The following is a 21684-nucleotide window of genomic DNA, read 5'->3' on the forward strand; positions in this document are numbered from 1 at the left end:
CTCCTCCTCCTCTGGTCTTGCTGTGTTGCTGAAAGCTACCCCATGGTTTAGCTTAGCATGTCATTAGAACCCGTGCTCATGGCTTGTCTCCTCTAGGCAAACCACAAATTGTAAACCAAGGCAAAACATTGGTTACAGCTCATGATTTGATTGGATGAGACAAACCACAAGCCCAAGTTTGGACAATGTGCTATGCCAAACCATGCCTTGGCCCACAGATGAAAAGCAGCCATGATCTCCACTCTGGGAGCGCTCACATTTGTGTATTTGCACTACTAAGCCATCATTGAGCTTAGTGTTTTTGTATGAACCAAGTTATTCTGATGGACGTGGGAGTTTATTCCATTTCCTCACCAAACCAAAAGGGTTTCCCATATAGAAAATATGCAACAAATGAAGCATCTAGACAGCTAAATGTATTAGTAACTTGGAGATGAAAAGTAGGCAAACACAAGGAAAGCCACAGCTTCCTGGGCAATTATAGTTGCCATTCTAGCTGCATCAAAGTGTTCTTAACCAATGGAGATTAGCGGTCCAAGTATGATGAAAGTTATTCAGCCAGATGTATGAACTCCAAAACAGGCTTCAAAAAACATTTTCGTTAAAAGTTCCACAACGTCATTATTTTACTTAATGTTTATCAGTGTAGCCAAATGGACGAGATCAGAGGCCATCAAGCAGAAAAGCAGAGACAATTCTGAATGACCCAGAAGGAGCCCTATGAGTTACACTGTCATAGCAGTGAGTGTTGGCGCGAGTGGAGAGTGGGGCAGCATCCCACTTACCTTAAAAAACAACCACCACAAACCGATTTATTGCCGGTTACATTTATGTACTGGCACCGAGCTGTAAAAATTGTATGGGCAAAGCCAATGGAGAAGCGCTACAAACTGAAAGGACCGGCGCGATGCAGCTGCGGGATGCAACCCTACATCCGTTTACCTGGTAGCAAATCCCATTGAACTCAACGGGACTTACTTCCGAGTAGCCGCATGGAGGATTGCAAGGCATATATGTAGGAACGCCGTCAGTAGTATATGTTGGAGTGGAAGACAGGAGGAGGCGCCACGACGGGCCGCACGATGGTCCCTCCCGCCGTGAGGAGAAGGGCGCCGGCCAGGGCGCCAGGAGCCCCTCGTTCCCGAACTGGGGGCGGAAGGGAGCCGGGGTCACACTGCGGGACCGACACCTCCCTTCACAGCCTCCGGGCCGCACACGGGCCTCCCCGTACCTGAAATTACCGCCAACGGCGCCGACATCTTGGACGCTCACTGACTCGAGCCACAGCGCCCTTGCAGCCGAGAAGACCCAAAAACAGTAAAAGGCGACTAAAATAATGCCTGGGCAAGAAACAGTCCTCCGAAAGATGCACACATTTAGGCTGCTGAACAGCCGGCCTCCTCCGTTATCTGGCATTTACTACACCGAGCCCTACCCAGCTCTCAGTTCATTACAAAAACAAAACCGTTCAGCTTGAACATTTGGAGCACAGGCACAGCGTGGCCACCTAATCGGTAAGTTCAGGACCCAGAAGCAAAGGATGCTGGGAATTGCGGTTCTTGCGCTCTTCTTGGTAGAAAGGCGGGAAGGGGAAAAGCAGCCTTTAAGACTAAACGCTCCTCCTAGGGAATACAGTGGTACCTCTGGTTAAGAACTTATTTTTTTCCGGAGTGTAGTACAGCCTATTATGCACAGTGGAATTTACTTCTCAATAAACTTGCATAGGATTGCACTGCAAAGAGCTGTTATCAACTGGTTTCAGGGTGGTGGTTTCGTTCAACGTAGTTGGGGGTAGGGAAGGACCAGCGAAGTTGCATACAAAAACAATGCTGCATCCTTTATCTTTCTTTTGGGGGTTGTAGGTAATTTCTATACTTGCCTCCCCAACCTGAAAGTAGCAACAGGAGCCTCCATGGTTGAGTTGCAGCTCTATGCAAGGCAAAGTCCCCGATCCCCATATCAGCTTGGGAAGTGTTTGCGTGTAATGTTTTTAACTCCTCCAGTATGTCAGTTGTGGGTGATGTTAATGTGCTAGAGAACACGAGGCGCCTGTTTTGCATTGGGCGGGAGGGGGAAGGCGTGTTGAAAAGCAGCCAACACTTACAAACACAGAAGTGAGTGTTTTCGTATGAAGGATGACGGCTGAATCATCGGAAGCTTTTCTGAAGAACAGCTGGGAAAGCAGCAAAACCAACCAAAAGTCTTGCTGGCACCCAAAACCTGACACCAGAGGGTAGAGACAAAGAGAGGCTGCATGCTGCAATAGATAAAAGTTAGACTAAAGAATAAGTGTTTTGTTTTTTTGTCCGTTATAACTATTTGTGTATACACCGGCGCGCTTCGCGTTTAGTTAAATAGCAATACTGTACAAAAAACAATCAGCAAACGTCAAAATTCAAAGCGGCCAAAATATATAGGATAAGTACGGCCATGGGCGTAGAGAAGGAGGGGCAGCTGCCCACTCTCCAAATCAATAAAAATACATAGCTAACTGAAGCTCTGCTCGCCCCCCAACAAAAATCCTGGCTGCGGCTCTTCACAAGCGCGACGGCACCTGGGGACGCTTCCTATACAGTACAAACTTGCAGCTTGCACCCGCCATCACGCGCCTCCTGGCGGTTTCCTGTTTCCTCCCCGTCGCCCTATGGGCTCTTGCGCATGCGCGCTCGGAATAAAGCGCCGTCGGGCAAAAGCAAAACAGCATTTTCCTCTAGCAAAGGTCTGCGTCGCGTGGACCGGAGACGGTGTCCGATCTTCCGTGCAAGGTCGCGTCTTCTGATAGAAGGAGCGCTGACCTTGCCGCTGCCGTCGGATAGCTGGTCGCCGTGGAGCCGCGATCGCGAGGCGGGTGAGTAGAGCCGCGAAGGCAAGGGCTGCTCGGCTGCTGCGAGCGAGCGGAGGCTTGCAGGGGAGTCTTCAGGCCTCGGCCGCCGCTCCTCCGTCGGCCTCGGCCCGCTAGCGGGTGCCGGGGATCCCTCTGACAGCGGGGAAGAAAGGGAGGAGGAGGAGGAGGATCTGGAGAGCCAGGACGGCTCTTCTCCCGGCCACGCACATGGTTCAGTGGGCTCCCTTCCTCATGCACGTGTAAGCCTTAGCCTTCAAGCACACCATTCTTCTGCTTAGCGTTTTCATGTGCTAAGCACTTCATCTCATTTTATGAGAAAATTCGGGCAGATTACACTTCTGTAGTGCAAAAGGTGCATTTTAGAGTAAATGGGTTCAGGCCGTAGATGTTTCTACCTTTCCGACAGCGAGATTGGTACTCTGCAAATTAGTGCTGTGCAACGAAATGGAAAACCAAACGTGCACGATGTTCAGTCGGTAGTCAGATATTCGTTATCTGACTTAGGTCAACGTACATGGGCCTTCCCTCTTTCCCACCACCCCTTATCCTCGCAGCAACACTGTGAAGGCGATAGGCTAAGAATGAATGGGTAACCCATGATTACCTGGTGAATTTTATGTCTCAATGAGGATTTGAACCTAGAGCTCCACAGTCCTAGTCCAGTACTCCAAGCATGGAAACATGCTGGTTTTAGAACTGAGCATGTTGCAGGGCAAATAAAATAGATGCACTTGAATTTGGTGTGTGGGCCTGTGAGATAGGAGTGCATACCCAGAACACGCCAATGTTTAACCTCAGAAATCCATGGTGGTTCTTCTTTTTTTACCTAAATATGTTTTTCTTACCAAATTGATGGTCATTACATCTTAAGAGATTCCAAGGGCCAATTTGGACATAATAATTCTGCTTAATAAAATAAGTCATTAAGCCAAGATCAAGCCTTACACCAGCACACTCCCTCTTTTCCTCCCCTGCACTAGCTTCAGGGCTTTTATTGCGGTTACTTTAATTTTGATCTTAAAGACATCCTGATATGAAATCAAGATCAAAGTTATCATTCACAAGATCTGTTCTGGTTCTGTCATATGAAACTCTTCCTTGAGGAGCTTTTGAATACTTCATAAGATTTAGAGCATATTTAAAAATCTTACTTTTTAGAAAAGCTTTTTATGTGCCTTAGTTCTGTGTTTGCCATTTTAATTCTCAGCTTAATTTAATGTATTTTAGCCTATTATGACAGTATTGTTTGATATACCACTTTTGAGTTCATGTGTTAAGAAAATGGTATTAAGTATCTTAAAGTAACAAAACATGGTTTATTTTATGATAAATAGTATATTTCACAGCACACTGCAGATTGTAGACAGTTTCCAGCAAGTAAGGTTGGAAAATAGACAAATAAAAAATCTGTTAAAAATAAATACCGTATTTTTCGTCCCATAGGACGCTCCGTCCCACAGGACGCACCTAGTTTTTTGGGGGGGAAATAAAGGAAAAAATTTTTTCCTTTATTTCCCCCCCAAAAGCAGGTCAGGGAAACCGAACCAGGTCGAGGAACAGCGGGATGGCGGCGCTGCGCCTCCTTGCTGTCCCCCGAGCTTGTGGGGCTGGCCGATGTCTGCCCGGCGAGATGAACGCTCTGATTCAGGGTGGCAGGCTGCTATCCGCAGCGTGGGGAGCCCTGCGGGGAACTCCTGCAGGGCTCCCCACGCTGCGGATGTCTGTCCGGCGCGCGGGGCGCTCTGCTTCAGGGTGCCCTGCGCACCGGGCGGCAGGCTGCTATCCGCAGCGTGGGGAGCCCTGCGGGGAACTCCCGCAGGGCTGCCTAGGATGCGGATGTGTTCCCGAAGCGCCGGGCGCCCTGAAAGCAGAGCGCCCGATGCTCCGGGAAGCAGGCTGCTATCCGCAGCCTAGACATCCCTGCGGGACCTCCCGCAGGGCTGCCTAGGCTGCGGATGTCTTCCTGAAGCCTGGAGAGCGAGAGGGGTCGGTGCGCAATGACCCCTCTCGCTCTCCAAGCTTCAGCGAAAGCCTGCATTCGCCCCATAGGACGCACCCAGATTTCCCCTTCATTTTTGGAGGGGGAAAAGTGCGTCCTATGGGGGGAAAATACGGTAATGTAAAATCTGATGATATACAGTAATTCATAATCAAATTAGCTTGCTCACAATGGTTACAAAATTATTTAATAACCATTGATTTTTACAAGGAATTGAAATGTACACCAGATTAGGTCAATGGAACAAGATCCACCAGCGTCACAGAAACTTCAGCATCTTTTCCCCTCCTGTCACCACCTGCTGTCACAATCATCATTGCAGAAAAGAACATTTGTCTTGCTGACTCTTCTTTTTTCCTCTTTTAGGAACTTTACTCTTGTTGGCCACCATGTTTGTGTTAGTGGAGATGACAGATACTGTGCGGATTCCTCCATGGCAGTTTGAAAGGAAGCTTAATGATGCTATCACTGAAGAGTTGAATAAGAAGTTAGCCAATAAGGTAAAGCTTAAGTGTTGTAGACCATGTTGGCTGACTAAAGTTTTTTAATGGGCAACTATTGTAAATGTGAAGATTTTTAGAAACAGACCAGTTTGTTGATTGAAAGTAGCCTCTGTGGCTTAGTGTTAATAAAGAGTACAATGTCACATGTAATACTAGGCATGATGCAAAATCACATAACTTAACTGGTGTATTTGCAGTGGCCACAGTAGTTTGCACAACTATGGAAAACGTACCAGATTTTGACCAATCTAAATTCAGTATCCAAGTGAGATGCAATGTAGTGTAAGACTGGAAAGTAAATGGGAGGCAAAAAATAAGTAGAAACTAGAACTGAGGCATCCGTTTAGGAAACACACTCAAATTTCTTCTTAATTATCTCATCTTTCTCTACTGCTTTTGCCAGTTGAGGCCGGCACGTATAAATAATTTTCTGCTAAACAATTATTTTGAATCAGTTCACCAGTTTGGTTCATCTGCACAGCTTTCCTTGTGCATGAACTCTGGCATATTGTTTCAGGAAGGCTTAACACATTTCCTCTAGTTGCTGGAATTTATTGCTCTCCGGATTTTGTCTTCCCCACCCCCAAACAGGTTGTGTATAATGTTGGCCTCTGCATCTGCCTTTACGACATCACAAAACTGGAAGAATCCTACATATTCCCAGGAGATGGTGCATCACATACAAAAGGTTTGCCTCTTATTCTTCTTAATATGAGCGCTTTGGATTGGTAGGAGAGTTGACAACAACAAAATTTGAGAGGTGCCTAAAGCAATATGAACATGAGTAGACAGCACTACAGTACTTTAAGATCTCTGTTTTCTTCATGTGGGAATCTACGTTTTGCTGGTAAAGCAACAGATACTTTCTGTAGCAAATACATTTGGGAACTGCTTCATAGGCAGAAATCAGAAGAAGTTCCTTTTACTTCATTTAATCCTTAGAACTTGCTATCCCTTAGGAGAGTTGTGGTGACACACTAGGTATGCTGCAGTACCACATTTTCTTACCTGTTGCTAATATTCTCAAGGAGGTAGGCTTGTTCTACATGTTTATATATTGATGATCTAGGCTGCAGAAATAGAAATATGATATGCTGACCTATGGCAAGGTTGGGGAGCAACTTCAGCAGGAGGACTAGATCCAGAAGTGACCAGCCCTCCATGAGCCACTTTGACAGGTGGTCACTTTATTGGTCACGCCTATTGCTTAGACATATCTCCTGTGTAGGATCTGATGTGCAGGCACACATTAAAAATCATGATATAAATAGCTTGCAGTACCACGGTGTATATGCCAACTTTGGAAGCAAGTTTACAATGGGACAATCCCAAGTAAGTGGGTGCCGGATGCAGCTTAGGCTTTGTTTTTGGAATCACATTTGGAAAAGCAGGGTTCTTGTGCCTTTAAAAGCTGCGTCTCAACTATCAGGTCTAGCAAGACATAGTTGATTTCCAATAGTAAACATGAGGCTGCCGGGGGGTGTTTTACCCATGCACCACATGGCAGCCATGTTGTGTTATTCCATGTCCCTCCATGGCAGCCATTTTGTAACTAGTGCCAACAGGGCTCTCAAAATTCAAAATGTGACAATTGGTCAAAAAAGGTTGGTGATCCCTGTCTTAAATTCTCAACTTATCACAATGTTCTCCTTTAGAATGCTGACGGATTGATCAGTCATGGAATGGTGACAGTATATTACTTGCAATGTGCATAATATGTACCTTTATGCTCCTGCATAAATGACACTTGTTGTTATCCTTTCCCTTGACTTTTTTGCTATTTTTTTATTCATCAGTTTCTTACAGAAAATGAAAGGTACTGACAGACTTTTTCCAGTGTGTATTTCAGTTGTTCACTAGAAACTGCTGGTGTCTTGACCTTCATTTATCTTGTACATCTAATATCTGACAAGACAAATCTAAAAGACCACTTGGGTGCAAACAGGGCCACTCTAATCTTCATTTCCCTTACTGCTGCAGTTCACTCAGCACTGTCCTATTTGCTCTAGTTACCGATCAAAACAAGTCTATTTTCAGTCTGCCAGGCTTGCAGAATCTCAAAAAGCTGACACAGCTGCCCAGAAACTGGACTGATATGCTATGCACATCATTAGAGCAATGACATAGAAGCATAGATTGAAAGCATAGTTTTCCTTAGGATTTCTCAGACAGTTTTTGGAAGACGGAGAGGTGCAATTAATGGTGTGCGATTTTGAAATTCTTAGTCCCCTAAACATGAGTGTCTCCACTTGTACATCCAGCTGTGTGCATGTCTGAGTGAAGATACTGGATTTTGTCAAGTAGAGAAGGTCAGAAGCAAGTGCCAACTCCACCCACCCATGCTTTGCCAGTACTGTGGTACCTCAGGTTAAGTACTTAATTCGTTCCGGAGCTCCGTACTTAACCTGAAACTGTTCTTAACCTGAAGCACCACTTTAGCTAATGGGGCCTCCTCCTGCTGCTGCTGCGCCGCCGGAGCACGATTTCTGTTCTCATCCTGAAGCAAAGTTCTTAACCTGAAGCACTATTTCTGGGTTAGCAGAGTCTGTAACCTGAAGCATATGTAACCCAAGGTACCACTGTATCATGGTTTTGGGTCTTTTGGTTCTGCCCTGCATTTACTACAGCATTTGCACCTTCCCATTGGAGGTCATGTACTATATTTAAAGAGACAAAACCCTTATGCTTCTGTTAAACAACAACTACAAACATTTTGCCACACTTGCTTTGGTGATTGTAGGAACAGTCACTGAAACTTAGGAGGTTTTGGCTTGAAATGGGAGTACCACTGTATGGTGGTATTTGAGCCTGCTCAGCCCATTCATTATTTATCCAAGTTTTTTCAGAAACTAGTAAATAGCAAAATGCTAGTACAGTCATACCTTGGGTTACAGATGCTTCGGGTTGCGCAATTTTGGATTTGGAAGTACCAGAATGGGTTACTTCCGGGTTTCTGCGCATGCGCAGAAGTGCCAAATCGCAACCCGTGCAGACCCGACACTGTGGGTTGCGGAAGTGCTTCCTGCATGGATCACGTTCGCAACCCAAGTGTCCACTGTATTGGATTGTTATTTTAGCGGTCCATAGGGAGGGAGTGAATAGTGACTTGTTCAAGCAGCATGTTGTGTTGCTTTTTTCTTTTTCAGTGCATTTTCGGTATGTTGTGTTTCACCCCTTTCTGGATGAAATTCTGGTTGGAGTAATAAAAGGCTGCAGTCTGGAAGGAGTTCGGGGTAAATTTTAACTTTTACCAGTAATTCACCAAATAATCACAGGAATATTGTGGGTAGGACTGCAGTGGGTGTCTAGAATTATGAAATATTATACCAAGATAACCAGTAGATATGTCTCAAAAGAAAGACTGTTCTATTAAAAAAGTTTGAAGTTACTATGGTTAAGATGTTTGGAATCACTCCTTAGTAGCAGCAATACATTGCCAAAAGAACTGAACTTCAGTTTCTTTTCTGAAAAATAAATAAGTAAAAATAAGTCAATATAGAACGAAAGGTGGAAAAACATATTTGAGGCTTAAAGTTCTCCTTTATTGTCCTGATGGATATTCCAATTCTGCATTTATTAAATTTACAGTACAGCAGAAAGAATGCTGGACATAGGTTCAGATTCCTTATTGGACATGCCACTAGGTGATGACATGGGGAAAGCTTAAATTCTAGGAGTCACATTGCATCCATCTTGCTTCTTTATTAATCTGAACTTCTTTTTTTGTAGTTTCACTTGGGTTCTTTGATGACATCATCATTCCTCCAGAATCCCTACAGCAACCTGCCAAGTTGTATCCTCTAAACAGCTCCGTGATGCTGGATAGCTAAAGATGTATAATATGAAAGCTACTTCCCTTCAGATGGAGTCTGTTTTTACTTAATGCAAAACCCCCTATGAGTATGTTACAAAACATTCCAGTAGATTGTCCGTTATTTAATGCTAGACTAATAATAATAATAATAATAATAATAATAATTTTTTATTTATACCCCACCCTCCCCAGCCAAGGCCGGGCTCAGAGCGGCTTACAAGCAATAATAAAAACAAGATGAATGATTACAAGTTAAAAACAAAAATAAAATACAACATTAAAATAATGGAACATTAAAATATTAAAATGTAGCCTCATCGCAGGAGGAGAAGGAAAAGAAAAAAGAGAGGGAGGGAGGGAATCAAATTGGCTCCAAGCCAAAGACCAGGTGGAACAACTCTGTCTTACAGGCCCTGCAGAAAGAAATCAGATCCTGAAGGGCCCTGGTCTCATGAGGCAGAGCGTTCCACCAGGCCGGAGCCAGAGTTGAAAAGGCCCTGGCTTTGGTTGAAGCCAATCTAACTTCCTTAGGGCCTGGGACCACTAGGGTGTTGTTATTTATGGACCTTGAGGCTCTCTGTGGGGCATACCAGGAGAGGCGGTCCTGTAGGTACGAGGGTCCTAGGCCGTGAAGGGCTTTAAAGGTCAAAAGCAGCACCTTAAATCTGACCCTGTACTCCACCGGGAGCCAGTGCAGCTTGAAAAGCACTGGGTGAATATGCTCCCATGGCAGAGACCCCGTGAGGAGCCGCGCTGCAGCATTCTGTACCCGCTGGAGTTTCTGGGACAGCTTCAAGGGCAGCCCCACGTAGAGCGAATTACAGTAGTCAAGCCTGGAGATGACCGTTGCATGGATCACTGTGGCCAGGTCAGGGCGGGAAAGGTAAGGGACCAACTGCTTGATGCGGCGAAGGTGGAAAAATGTCGCCTTGGCTGTTGCTGTAACTTGCGCCTCCATGGAAAAGGAGGCGTCAAGGATTACACCCAAACTCTTAATGGAAGGCAATGGCACTAATTGGGCCCCTGCAAGAGAAGGGAGTTGGTCCCTCATCCCCATGCCATCCCGACCTAGCCATAGGACCTCTGTCTTCGAAGGATTTAGTTTCAATCGGCTCCCACGAAACCATCCAGCCACAGCTTCCAAGCATCTGGTCAGTGTGTTCGGGGCAGAGTCGGTGTGGCCATCCATCAGCAGATAGAGCTGAGTGTCTTAACATTAAGTCACTATTCCACAGCTCAGGAAAGTATCCATATAATTTTTGAACTGGGTGTATCCAACACTTTCACAATGGATCTTTCATTTACTCTCATCCCTGCCCCCCCCCCCAAAAAAAGCTTATTTAGAGAGGAATTATCAGACATTGTGAGCTGTGTTATCTGGTGCTGCAGGTGTAAGAGGTCAGGGTTGCAGGGCACAAGATTCCTCCACCTAATCTTGGGCAACCTCCGAGGGCACAAACTCTGTAGCCATGGATGGATGCAGGCTTCAATGATTGATATGGCCCTCAGACTCTGTAGGGAAGCTTTGTGGAAACTGTTGGGGAAGAGAAAAAGAGCCATTGCACAAAGCTGCCTTCTACTTGCACATTGGATACAACCCAAAGATTAGTTGGGTTGAGGGAAGTGGTGTGAAGGGCATTAATAGGAAAGAGATCAGTTAAGGTTTGGTATGCGGCAGTCCAAGTCAAATGTCTTATTTGTTTTCAGCCTGAGACCTGTGGTTAGTTGCTGGATTGAATGCAATTTTCTTGCTGCATAACATAAGAGACATTTATTAGCAGATCTAGCATGGTCTGTGTTCTGTGAGAAAACCTTGCACAGGGGACAGTGAAATGCATTTTCCAGAATGCATTTAGGATAATTTGCAGCAGAAAATTTTCCATTGCTGTAGAGAGTGATCTAATTTACCATGCTTATTTTACTTGTACTGTATTTAGTTAAAAAGCTGTGAGAGCCAATCTCGGAAAAGGGATTTCATACTTGAATTTGAACTTCTATGCCTTCTTATCGCACTGTTGCCTTAACTCTCTATGTGCCCAGTGATGAAGCAGAACAAGTATGGGTTTGGGAATATGAGACCGAAGAAGGAGCCCATGACCTGTATATGGATACAGGAGAGGAAATCCGTTTCCGGGTGGTTGATGAAACTTTCATTGACACATCCCCAACAGGCCCAAGCTCTGCAGAGCCCTCCACCTCTAGTGCCACAGAGGAGGTGCAGAAGAAGGAAGCCCCCTACACACTAGTGGTAACTATTTAACACTACTCCTTTCTACATAGGCTTTTGAAATATCCTTTCACTACCTAAAAGTAGTCACATAGGATGTAGACCTTATTCTTTTAACTATTTATAATTGTGAGGAAAGGATATGTGAGAATTTCTAAGTGACCTCAGAATGAAAAACTCAGAATTCAGAGAATACTGCAGATTAAATGGATAATCCAGATTTTCATGTGCTAAATTCTAACATATATTCTTTCTCTGTGCAGGGATCTATCAGTGAACCTGGTCTGGGTCTCCTATCCTGGTGGACAAACAGCTAGCCAAAGGGAGAGACTTCCACAAGATGGGCATTTACCAGATTGGAAAAGCCAGTGTGTGCATTTTTCTCTCCTTAGAAAGCAACTGCAGAATGGAAACACTGTGTTTCTATTTCTACTTTACCCTAGTTTTGAAGTAGATGATGAGTGGGAACATGCAGTGTGATGTCATCAACACAGAATATTTGCATACCATGGCCCTGTCAACAAACTGGTGGTTCTGATCTTTCTACCTAGCAGAACTGGGTACAAGAACCTAAGAAGAATCTGCTACCCTAGAAGAAATTTGAGACAGGCCTTGTGTTTAAAGCAGATGCAAGAAGAAACTTTGAAGAACTTCAGTCTAGAAGAAACCAGTAGTGATTTGAGAGGTGGAGAGGAATGATGTTATGAAAGCTTACAGTCATTTTACTGAATCCCTCTTGTTCCTTTTCCCCATTTGGATGGATGTGTTTCTGACAGTGGAGGAAATTCATGCCCTGGCTTTTAAAGGTCACATACTGATAAGGAAGACTAGGAAAACTAGGGCAAGGGTAAGAATCGAATCTATATAGCCATCAGACTGCCTCCAATGGGTCCTCCTGAATATCTTGGAACTATTTGCTTAACCCTGGCAAATTCAGTGAGCTACTGTACTTGCAGAACACTCTAATAACGGGGTTAGTACGTCTGCAGTGTTTAGAGAGCAAACAAACCTTGTTAGCTGCTCTTCTTAATCTTGCTGTCTTCCATGAAAACGTGGTTTGAGTTTGTTTTTAGCTTAGAAATGTAGATGGATGATTATAGCCTTTTTTCCTCTACATAACAAAATTCTAATGCAAGTTGCTGTAGATGTGAATGACATCTCGAAACTCAACAACTTTTGTTGACTTTCTGTATAAGGAGGCAGATAGTCACATCTTGAAGTAGATAATTCTTCCTTGGGTGTTGAATAGGAGTGCAAACATAGACAATGGCCATTCAGTTTTTGGTCTTTGACTGCATTGTAGTGGAAAATATAGAACATTGGGCAGCAGTGCAAAAGGCACACAAAGACACAATTACAATACACAATAAAAACATTCCTACGGCATCATAGGACTATACATGTGGACCACTAATGAGAAAAGCAAAGCTAGGACTACCAGAGCATCAATAAATATAGCTCTTCATTTTAAGAAGGGCTTTTGACGTACATGTCTTCTATGGTAACATACTTGAATAGAGCCTGCTTTTTGATGGCAATATATTTGGCTTACAAGTGCACCGGTGAAGCCGCTCTGCCTTGGCTGTTCCTGCTTCAAGGCCTTGATTGGAGGTTTTAATGCTGCTGTAACCCACTGAGGGTTGTGCAGGACATCTGCTTCTGATGTTCCTATGCAAGGTGATTACTGCAGAGCCGGTGTTTTTCTAATAAATATTGCTAGTGTATAATGGCTGGAACAGCAGCTTTGGTTATAAAGGATATATGAGTTAACTATACAGCCAGAGAAGTGGCAATGCCATCAGGTTTTTGACTGCTTTTCAATGAAAGCCTCCTGAAATGGAGGTACCTGAAGTTCCAATAAACTTTGCACTGGTTTAAATCTTCTATTTTATTGTATAGTGCTGCCTAAAAGAATTTACATTTTTGTGTGATGTTGACATGACACATCAACCAATTTAATACAGAGTTTTAAGCACCTAAATGAAGTTCCCCAGAAATAACCACTTGTTCTTTCTTGCCATTAAGCAAAGGCTTTTCTATTGTGACTCACTCAATATAGAATCTGAACCAGCTTAATTAATACATACACTCAGGCTCCTAGCCAATAACCAATTATGTTGGAGTTAGCAGCACCACTGAAATCAGACTTTTGAGTAGACATGATTTTTTTATTTAAAATATATATTGTTTAATTATTAGAATTTCTATTCAATGACATTTTAAAAAATCATATTTAAAAAATAAGAAATTATAAACTCAACCACTGCTTTAAAATGCTTGCTGAAGCAGAGAGTCACGTGGTTGAAGTTCAAGAAGTGCATTGTCTAAGCTCTGCTGAGGGTTGGGCCCACTGCACTGATTGTACAGCATTGTACTGCTTTTATTCCACATGGTTGGAAGGACACATTTGAAATTCATAAGTGAACTTTAGAGAATATTAGAATCATAGTCTTTATTGTATATAACACGCTTCAATGTGGAAAATTCCCAGGATGACTTCAATGCATCCAGCAGAGTAACAAAGTAATCCAAAAATTATAAAATAAGCATAAACCAAGTAAAAGGCAGTGTTAAATTCACAGCTCAAAGGACTGCAGAAATAAGCTTTGTGTGTGTGTGCCATTTTCTGACCAATGTTTCCGTAAATCTGCCACAATTCTTGAGTAATGCTATTCCAAGATGGCCTAGATTAAAAATTGAAAGACACCAACCAAATAAAATTGGAATTTAAAGCGCCTCATAAAATTCATAACAAACACTCATAACATCTAATCCACAATACATTAGTCTAAAAAACCCCAGCAATTTGCACAGAGCACGTGAGGGGGGAGCAATAACTCCCATATCAAAAACTTAATTGCTAGCATTTGATCTACTATACTAAAATATGGCGGAAACCTTTTAGCTGGTTGCAGCTCCCCCCAACCCCTCACTTGGAAACAAGTCGTGTTTACCCAACGTTGTTGTCGGAGCGAGTTCTTGGCATCCCAGAAGCTTGTTTCCAGCACATAAACTGGCTCGAAATCTTCCCTCGCCGAGGCGTTTCCTGTTCTTGGAGCCTCCGTAATAATACTTGGCCTCCCAAATAACGTATTTTAAGTCTTGGTAAGAGACCGCGTTGACATACCTTGCTTGGCTTCATTTTAAATTTTATTTTGAATGCGAACGAGGGCCAGTTCGGAGTATCGCAGAATTCTTGGGCGCCTCGGCCCAGCAAGCCTACGAAGGAAAGGTGAGGGAGACCGAGCCCCCCGATAGGCAGGAGCGGCTCCCAGGACGCGAACTGCCGCCGACACCGCGCCCATTTTGAAAAACCGGAACGACCGTGACGTTTCCTAAAGCGCCGTCGTCGACGAGAGGCCCCCAGAGCAGCAGAGGCGCCCAGTGTAGCGCCGGGATAGAAGCGTCACTTTCTTAGGCTTGAGGGACCCCGCTGCTGATTCTCAGAAGGCTCCCTCAGACGACAGAAGATATTCCTCTTGTTATGCTGCAAAACAAAGTGGTAATCTGTGCTAACGTAATGCTTCAGACGCAATGACAACCAGGTAAGGCTGCCTTGGCTAATCCTGAATGTGAGGACCCAGAAGCAATGAACGCTGGGAAGTGTAGTCCCAGCCTGCCTCGTGGAGGGTAGCGGGAAAGAATGAAGTGTACTCGTTCGGTTCTGGGAGTCGAGCGTATATTTGGCAAAGCCGTTCTCTTCAGTTAATTTATCTTAATTTAAAAATAAACATCTTTTGCAACCTCCATTCCCTGTGTGATTTCAAGGTTCCTTTCGGGCGGAATTAGCAATCGTGGTTTTGCTTAAATATAGCACGGCAAGCACATGCCCAAAATAAGTAGCTTGGGAAGGTTTCAAAAGTATTCAAGAATAAGACTTTAGAATAACACTTTAAGGCTGTGTTGTGTACTGAGTTGAATAGGATCCAAACTGCAGCAGCCTGATTGGTCCTAGAACAATAGGATTCAGAATGCAGCAGTCTGATAGGTCCTAGAACAATAGGATTCAGAATGCAGCAGTCTGATTGGTCCGCAGGAGCCACCCAATCCAACTCCAGATGGAAGTGAATCCGCAACCTGGGGGGATAATCCCAGTGTTTCTCACTACTATGAGCTGAATAAAGAGCATGAAATCCACACTCAACTCCGAGTATATTTCACTGGTGACAAAGGTGGGATCCCGCTGAGCTGACTGCCACACAGAGCACCACAGCACCGCCACACGGCTGCCTTGCACCGTGTATTCATGCTTCAGCTCCGGGACCCAAGGAACTCAGAATGGCAACCAAAAGCAGCTTCTCGCCGTTCAACCCAGCATCCGGAGACTGGGAAGCGTACGCCTCCCATTTCACCTTGCTCCTAGAAGCCAAAGGGGTCACCAACGAAGAAGACGCCAAGAAGAGAGCAATATTCTTCAGTGTCTGCGGAGAGGAGACGTTTGAAATTGCCCAGGCTCTCCTTGCGCCTGAAGACGTCGCTACTGTTCCTTACAAAACAATAATGGAACGGCTGAAGGGGCACTTCTCACCACAGCCCTTGGTGGTGGCCCATACAGGGATTGACAGAGAGATAGAGCCCTCGGTGGTAGCTCTTCGAAATGCCTTCTACGCAAAGCGGCAAGCCCCTGGGGAAACCATAACTGGGTTTGTGACCTCCCTCCATCAAGCCGCCCAGTTCTGCAACTTCTCAGAGTTGGAGAACATGCTTCGTGACCGCCTCGTCGGTGGCCTGAAGGATGAGAAGCTGCAACGACGCCTCTACGCCAAGAAGGACCTAACGTTCCAGGTTGCGCTGGAGGAGGCCCTGGCAACTGAAGCTGCCGAGAGGTCGATGCAAGAGACACGGCCAAGCCTGCCATCCCAGCTGAGGGTCCACCACAAAGACCTTGCCAAAGACTCAGGATCCAACAGGGAGGAGGTGCACCGAGTACAGCGGCGCACTCAAGCAGCGCAAAGACCACAGCTGCCTCGACGAGAAGGAGGGAACTGCACAAGCTGTGGGGAGAGTCACGAGAGGAAGACCTGCCGTTTCCGCAACGCAGAGTGCAGGCAGTGCAGAAAATTGGGACACATTGCCCGGGTGTGTCAGGCTCAGCCCACCCGATGCCAGGCATTAGATGACCAATCCAAGAACCCCAGGCCCCGGGGCCCAACACACCAAGGCAACTCGACGGAGATCACAGACTGCCAGGTATACCAATTGCCCCACCCAACAGAGAGAAAATTTATATAGAGGTACAGATAGAGGGGGGCCCGTGCTGCATGGAGCTTGACACAGGTTAACTCTGTCCATAATCTCGGCAAGGACCTTAAGGAAACTATGCCCTAGTGGGGGTCCCAAACTCAGGCTGGTCCCATTCACCCTCCGGGACCTCCAGAAATGTGAGGTCCCCACAATGGGGGTGGGGACCTTCAGGGCAGACGCGGCAACTGGACTTGCTTGTGGTCAAGGGACCCTACGTTAGCTTACTGGGATTGGTTTGGACCACTGGGGCTAGCCATCACCGGGGTGAACCACACTAGCTTACAAGTGGATGTGGACGCCATATGCAAGGAATTTCCGGGGGTTTTTGATGGGTAATTGGGACAGTATACGGCCCCCCCATTGCCCTACAGCTTGACCCCACAGTATGACCTGTGAGGCTCAAGGCCTGCCAGGTCCCGTTCGCCCTGAAACCCTGTATAGACGAGGAATTGGACCAGCTCGTGGAGCAAGGAGTGCTGGAGCCTGTGCCTAATGCCCCCTGGAAAACCCCGATCGTCACACCCATCAAGTCTAATGGCTTGGTCCGCATCTGTGCAGACTACAAATGTACCATAAACAAGGCCCTCACGGCCCACGCATACCCAGTGCCAGTGATCAGCCATGTCCTCACCACCGTGGCTGGGTCAAATTTCTTTGGCAAACTGGACTTGGCCCAAGCCTGTCAACAGCTGCCTGTGGATGAGGCCACAGTAGAGGCACAGACGATTGTGACACACAGAGGAGCGTTCAAGGTAAAGCGGCTGCAATTCGGTGTCAGCGTGGCACCAGGCATATTCCAGAATCTAATGGACTCTCTCCTTAAAGGGATTCCTGGCGTCACCCCCTTCTTCGATGATGTGTTGATTGCCGGGCCCACGCCAGAGGAGTATGAGGACTGCCTCCGCACCGTTCTGCACCGTTTCCAGACGGTGGGTCTCAAGATGAAGCAAGAAAAGTATCTACTAGGAGTGCCTCGGGTGGACTTTCTGGGATTTATGGTGGACGCAGAAGGGGTCCACCCAACTGGGGACAAGGTACGGGCCATTTGTGACGCCCCAGTGCCCAAAGGCAAGACTGAACTTCAGGCCTTCTTGGGACTACTGAACTTTTACCATTCCTTCCTTCCCCACAAGGCGGTGGTAGCGGAGCCCCTACACAGACTCCTGGACAAGCGGGCCCCTTGGGTGTGGGGCCAGCACCAGGAGGCCGCATTCCAGGCAGTCAAGGACTTGCTCGTCTCAAACTCGGTCTTGGCACACTTCGGCGAGAGGCTGCCAGTGGTACTAGCATGCGACGCCTCGCCCTACAGAATCAGCGCTGTCCGATTGGTCCTAGAACAATAGGATCCAGAATGCAGCAGTCTGATTGGTCCGCAGGAGCCACCCAATCCAACTCCAGGTGGAAGTGCATCCGCAACCTGATTGGCCTACAGGAGAATCCCGGAATTAGCCAATCACGTGGGACCCATTGTGTAAATAATGTATATAAAGCAGACATTGGGGGGGGGACTTTCATTCCTCACTACTATGAGCTGAATAAAGAGCATGAAATCCACACTCGACTCCGAGTATATTTCAGGCTGGGTTCCAGTATATACATTTTACCTGGAGTGAGCCTCGCTGGAACTAATGGCTCTTACTAGTAGAAATGTATAGGCTTTCACTGTGACTCTCCAGCATACCACCTAAGTGTAGTTGAAGGGATAGTAGATTTTAAATCATACGGATTTTCTGGTCAGTATTGGTTGTTTGATTTACAAACACTGGAAATGTTAATGTGATACATTCAGTTGCTTGGAAGAAGCTTTATTCAGTTCACAGTTGTATTTAGAATAAGGAGTGGCAGGCACTGTCACTTGTGAAAAGGATAGTTATTTTATGCTGAGCTATGGAAAGTGCCTTTCCTACACCCCGCAGCATAAATTTGCTATAAAGAAAGCCAGCTCATATACTGAGCTGATTACTTGACACTGAGCACTGAGGTTAGACAACACTTCTAAAAAAAAAAAAAGTTCCCTTATATACTTCATTGTGTGTTCATACCTTCTCATGTGAGTTATTTATTATGTTGGCTTAACAATATTAATGCAAATCTATAGCACTTTTTTCTTCTTTACATTGTTCTACTTGTGTCTCTAAAAGGGTATGAATTGACAACCTATTACAAAATCAGTGGACCAGCTGCCTTCTGGTTCAGAATGATTAATATGCTCGTCTCCCATATTGCTGGGATAGTTGGGATATAAGCACTCAGGAGTGTTTGGTGGTGAATAGAATTTATTTTATATTTAATTTTTTATTGTGCAAGGTGATCCTATGGATATATTTTTTACTCAGTAGTGATAGTCCCATAAGCTAAATGAGGCCTGCGCCCTAGTAAGTATATTTAGGATTGTAGCCTTAACCTCTCCTACCTTGTAAGCACCATTTACCTTTAGGGATACTCCATTGAATACACTGTGTCTAAAATTAATATTTTATTGTGTACTATTTGTACATGGTTATAAGTATACAAAGGTATACGTTATATATTCATGTATATGCTGCCTTACAGAGTTGCATAGGCAAAATTGACAAATTTCTGCCCACTAGGCAATTACAGTCCACAACAGTGGGGGAAACTACAGAGGGAGGAAAAGACAAAGATAGAGTAGGAAGAATGTGGGCAAGTGCCATTGCACTTCCTTCATTCAAAAGGAATTTAAAGAATCCTGTAGTCTGTCAAGGGAAAATCTTCAATAATATATTCCAGGAGCCTCCCAAGCTTCTCCCTGTGGTTCTCAATGTATTACAACTGCAAATGAAATACAGTATCATTGGGTCAAAGGGTTTAGGTGGAGATCCACAAGGCTCTATTTTATCTCCTATGCTTTTAAAAATCTTTTCAGGGTTTCCAAACTTGAGTTCCAGCTGTTTTTGGACTACAGTTCCCAACATCTCTGCTCACTGATCCTGCTAGTTAGGGATGATGGGAGTTGTAGTCTAACAACAGCTGGAGACTCAAGTCTGGGAAACCCTGATCTAAGTTAAACGAATGAGAATCATTGAGGGGGATGTGGGCTCAGGTACCACCATCTAGCTCTACGTTACCTCTCATCTAATTAAGGTGAGCCAGTAGACATTCTAAGCCAGTAGTTAAACTTAATAATGGACTGAATGAGGAACAATAAACTGAAACCTAATCCAGCTAAGGCAGAAATACTGCTTATGAGTAGTTCATTTGTCCAGTTAAGTGGCCCAAATAGGTTTTGAATGAAGCCTCACCCCACCCGCCCACAAAAGGAGCAGATAGATAATTTGGAGGTGCTACTAGATCAGGGGTCAGCAAACTTTTTCAGCAGGGGGCCAGTCCGCTGTCCCTCAGACCTTGTGGGAGGCCGGACTATATTTGGGGGGGGGGAATGAATGAATTCCTATGCCCCACAAATAACCCAGAGATGCATTTTAAATAAAAGGACACATCCTACTCATGTAAAAACATGCTGATTTCCGGACCGTCTCTGGGCTGGATTTAGAAGGTGAGTGGGCCGGATCCAGCCCCCGGGCCTTAGTTTGCCTACCCATGTACTAGATTCATAGGTGGCCTCTGTGGCATAGAACATCTTTTATAAAACAACCACATCCATATCTGAACACAGCTAACTTTGAAACAATTATCCAAGTTTTGGTAACCTAATTAGATTATTGTGGTGGCTGCCTTTGAAACTGGTCCACAAACTACACTTGGCCCAAATAAAGCAGAAAGATCAGGAGCATAGTCTGGTTAAACCACAGAGGCTAGGACTTGCCGATCAGAAAGTCGGCAGCCGCGACGGGGTGAACTCCCGTTGCTCGGTCCTGGCTCCTGCCAACCTAGCAGTTCAAAAGCACATCAGTGCAAGTAGATAAATAGGTACCACTCCGGCACGAAGGTAAACGGCGTTTCCGTGTGCTGCTCTGGTTCGCCAGAAGCGGCATAGTCATGCTGGCCACATGCTGTACGCCGGCTCCCTCGGCCAATAAAGCGAGATGAGCACCGCAACTCCAGAGTCGGTCATGACTGGACCTAATGGTCAGGCGTCCCTTTACCTTTACCTTATAGAAATAAAAGAGAATTGACCTTGTAGTACCAGATACACTTTTATACCAGTATGCAAACCACTACTGGATGGTACAACTTTTAAGGCTATAAATTTATAGTCAGACTTTTGGCCAGTGTACATGGTTACTCCAAGGTGCCCTGTTCAAATCATTCATCCATCAGACCCATAGTTCTAAAATTTCAATCCCTCCTTAGTAGATTTCTGATGCAAGCAAAGCAATACAGTGTAATATAGTAACACACAGGTGAAAAAATACCATTTGTTTACAATCATTCTGCACAGCTTGGGTTATTGTTCTGCAGAGAAATAACTGGTCACATGAAATTGACTACTGTTAACCACCAGCTGCTACAATCACATTAAGATACTTTTAAAATGCATTAAATACTTTCACAATATTATTTTTCCATAGAAACAATTTATGCTTTTACCACCAGAATGATCAAATATAATAGGAAATTATGCAGAACAGAAGGTCTGCTCATAAAATCACCCAAAAGGATAGGTGCACTCTTGTCTATTTTCACACATTAAGGTTGCAGACTTAAGTACATTTATCTAGCATCAAGCCATATTAAAACATGTAAGGCTTCCTTAGAGTACACAGGTATAAGACTTACGATGTAAATTTGATCGCCCAGTTCTAGTCATGTTTACTTCGAAGCAATCCCATTTATTTCAGTAAGACAGACTGCTGCATGTATGCCCTTACTAGGAAATACCGTAGGTCTCATTCGGTTATGTGGGACTTGCTTTCAATAACATCTGTAAAAGGTCTGATTCTATTTGTGTGCTCGCTTCTTTGCAAAAATTGGAAAGCAGAAAACCTATTCACACTTACCTTTTCTGTCCTACTCTGGTTGAATTCAATGGAACAATGTTGGCTTGATGTCATGTTTGTGACAAGACAACCTTCTTGAATGTTGCCCTGAATACCTATATGCACTATGCCTGCATATAAGCTTTCGGTA

The 21684-nt window shown here is 44.9% G+C and overlaps 2 protein-coding genes across 4 annotated transcripts in view; one reads left to right on the forward strand and one right to left on the reverse strand.

The window, feature by feature from the left end:
- The window catches only part of NUP205 (nucleoporin 205), a 35743-nt gene extending 34424 nt beyond the window's left edge, over positions 1-1319 (reverse strand). The window contains exon 1 of one of the 3 annotated variants that reach the window (XM_083573616.1): positions 1232-1319. In XM_083573616.1, coding sequence (XP_083429742.1) covers positions 1232-1259 — 28 coding nt within the window. In that variant the 5' untranslated portion in view covers positions 1260-1319. Of the gene's footprint in view, positions 1-942 lie in introns of all 3 variants that reach the window. The other 2 variants (XM_083573617.1, XM_083573618.1) reach the window with 2 other exon arrangements.
- A 1332-nt stretch (positions 1320-2651) lies between these two features.
- On the forward strand, positions 2652-13267 carry POLR3H (RNA polymerase III subunit H). Its single transcript, XM_083573644.1, has 7 exons — positions 2652-2848; positions 5211-5344; positions 5939-6035; positions 8494-8580; positions 9077-9140; positions 11202-11409; positions 11652-13267. Exons 1-7 carry the CDS (start codon positions 2659-2661, stop codon positions 11703-11705), a joined length of 834 nt encoding a protein of 277 aa, XP_083429770.1. The 5' UTR covers positions 2652-2658; the 3' UTR covers positions 11706-13267.
- The last annotated feature ends 8417 nt before the right edge of the window (positions 13268-21684 follow it).

Source organism: Podarcis filfolensis (genome assembly GCF_964270895.1).
Source record: "Podarcis filfolensis genome assembly, chromosome: 10".
Taxonomy (NCBI): Eukaryota; Metazoa; Chordata; class Lepidosauria; order Squamata; family Lacertidae; genus Podarcis; species Podarcis filfolensis.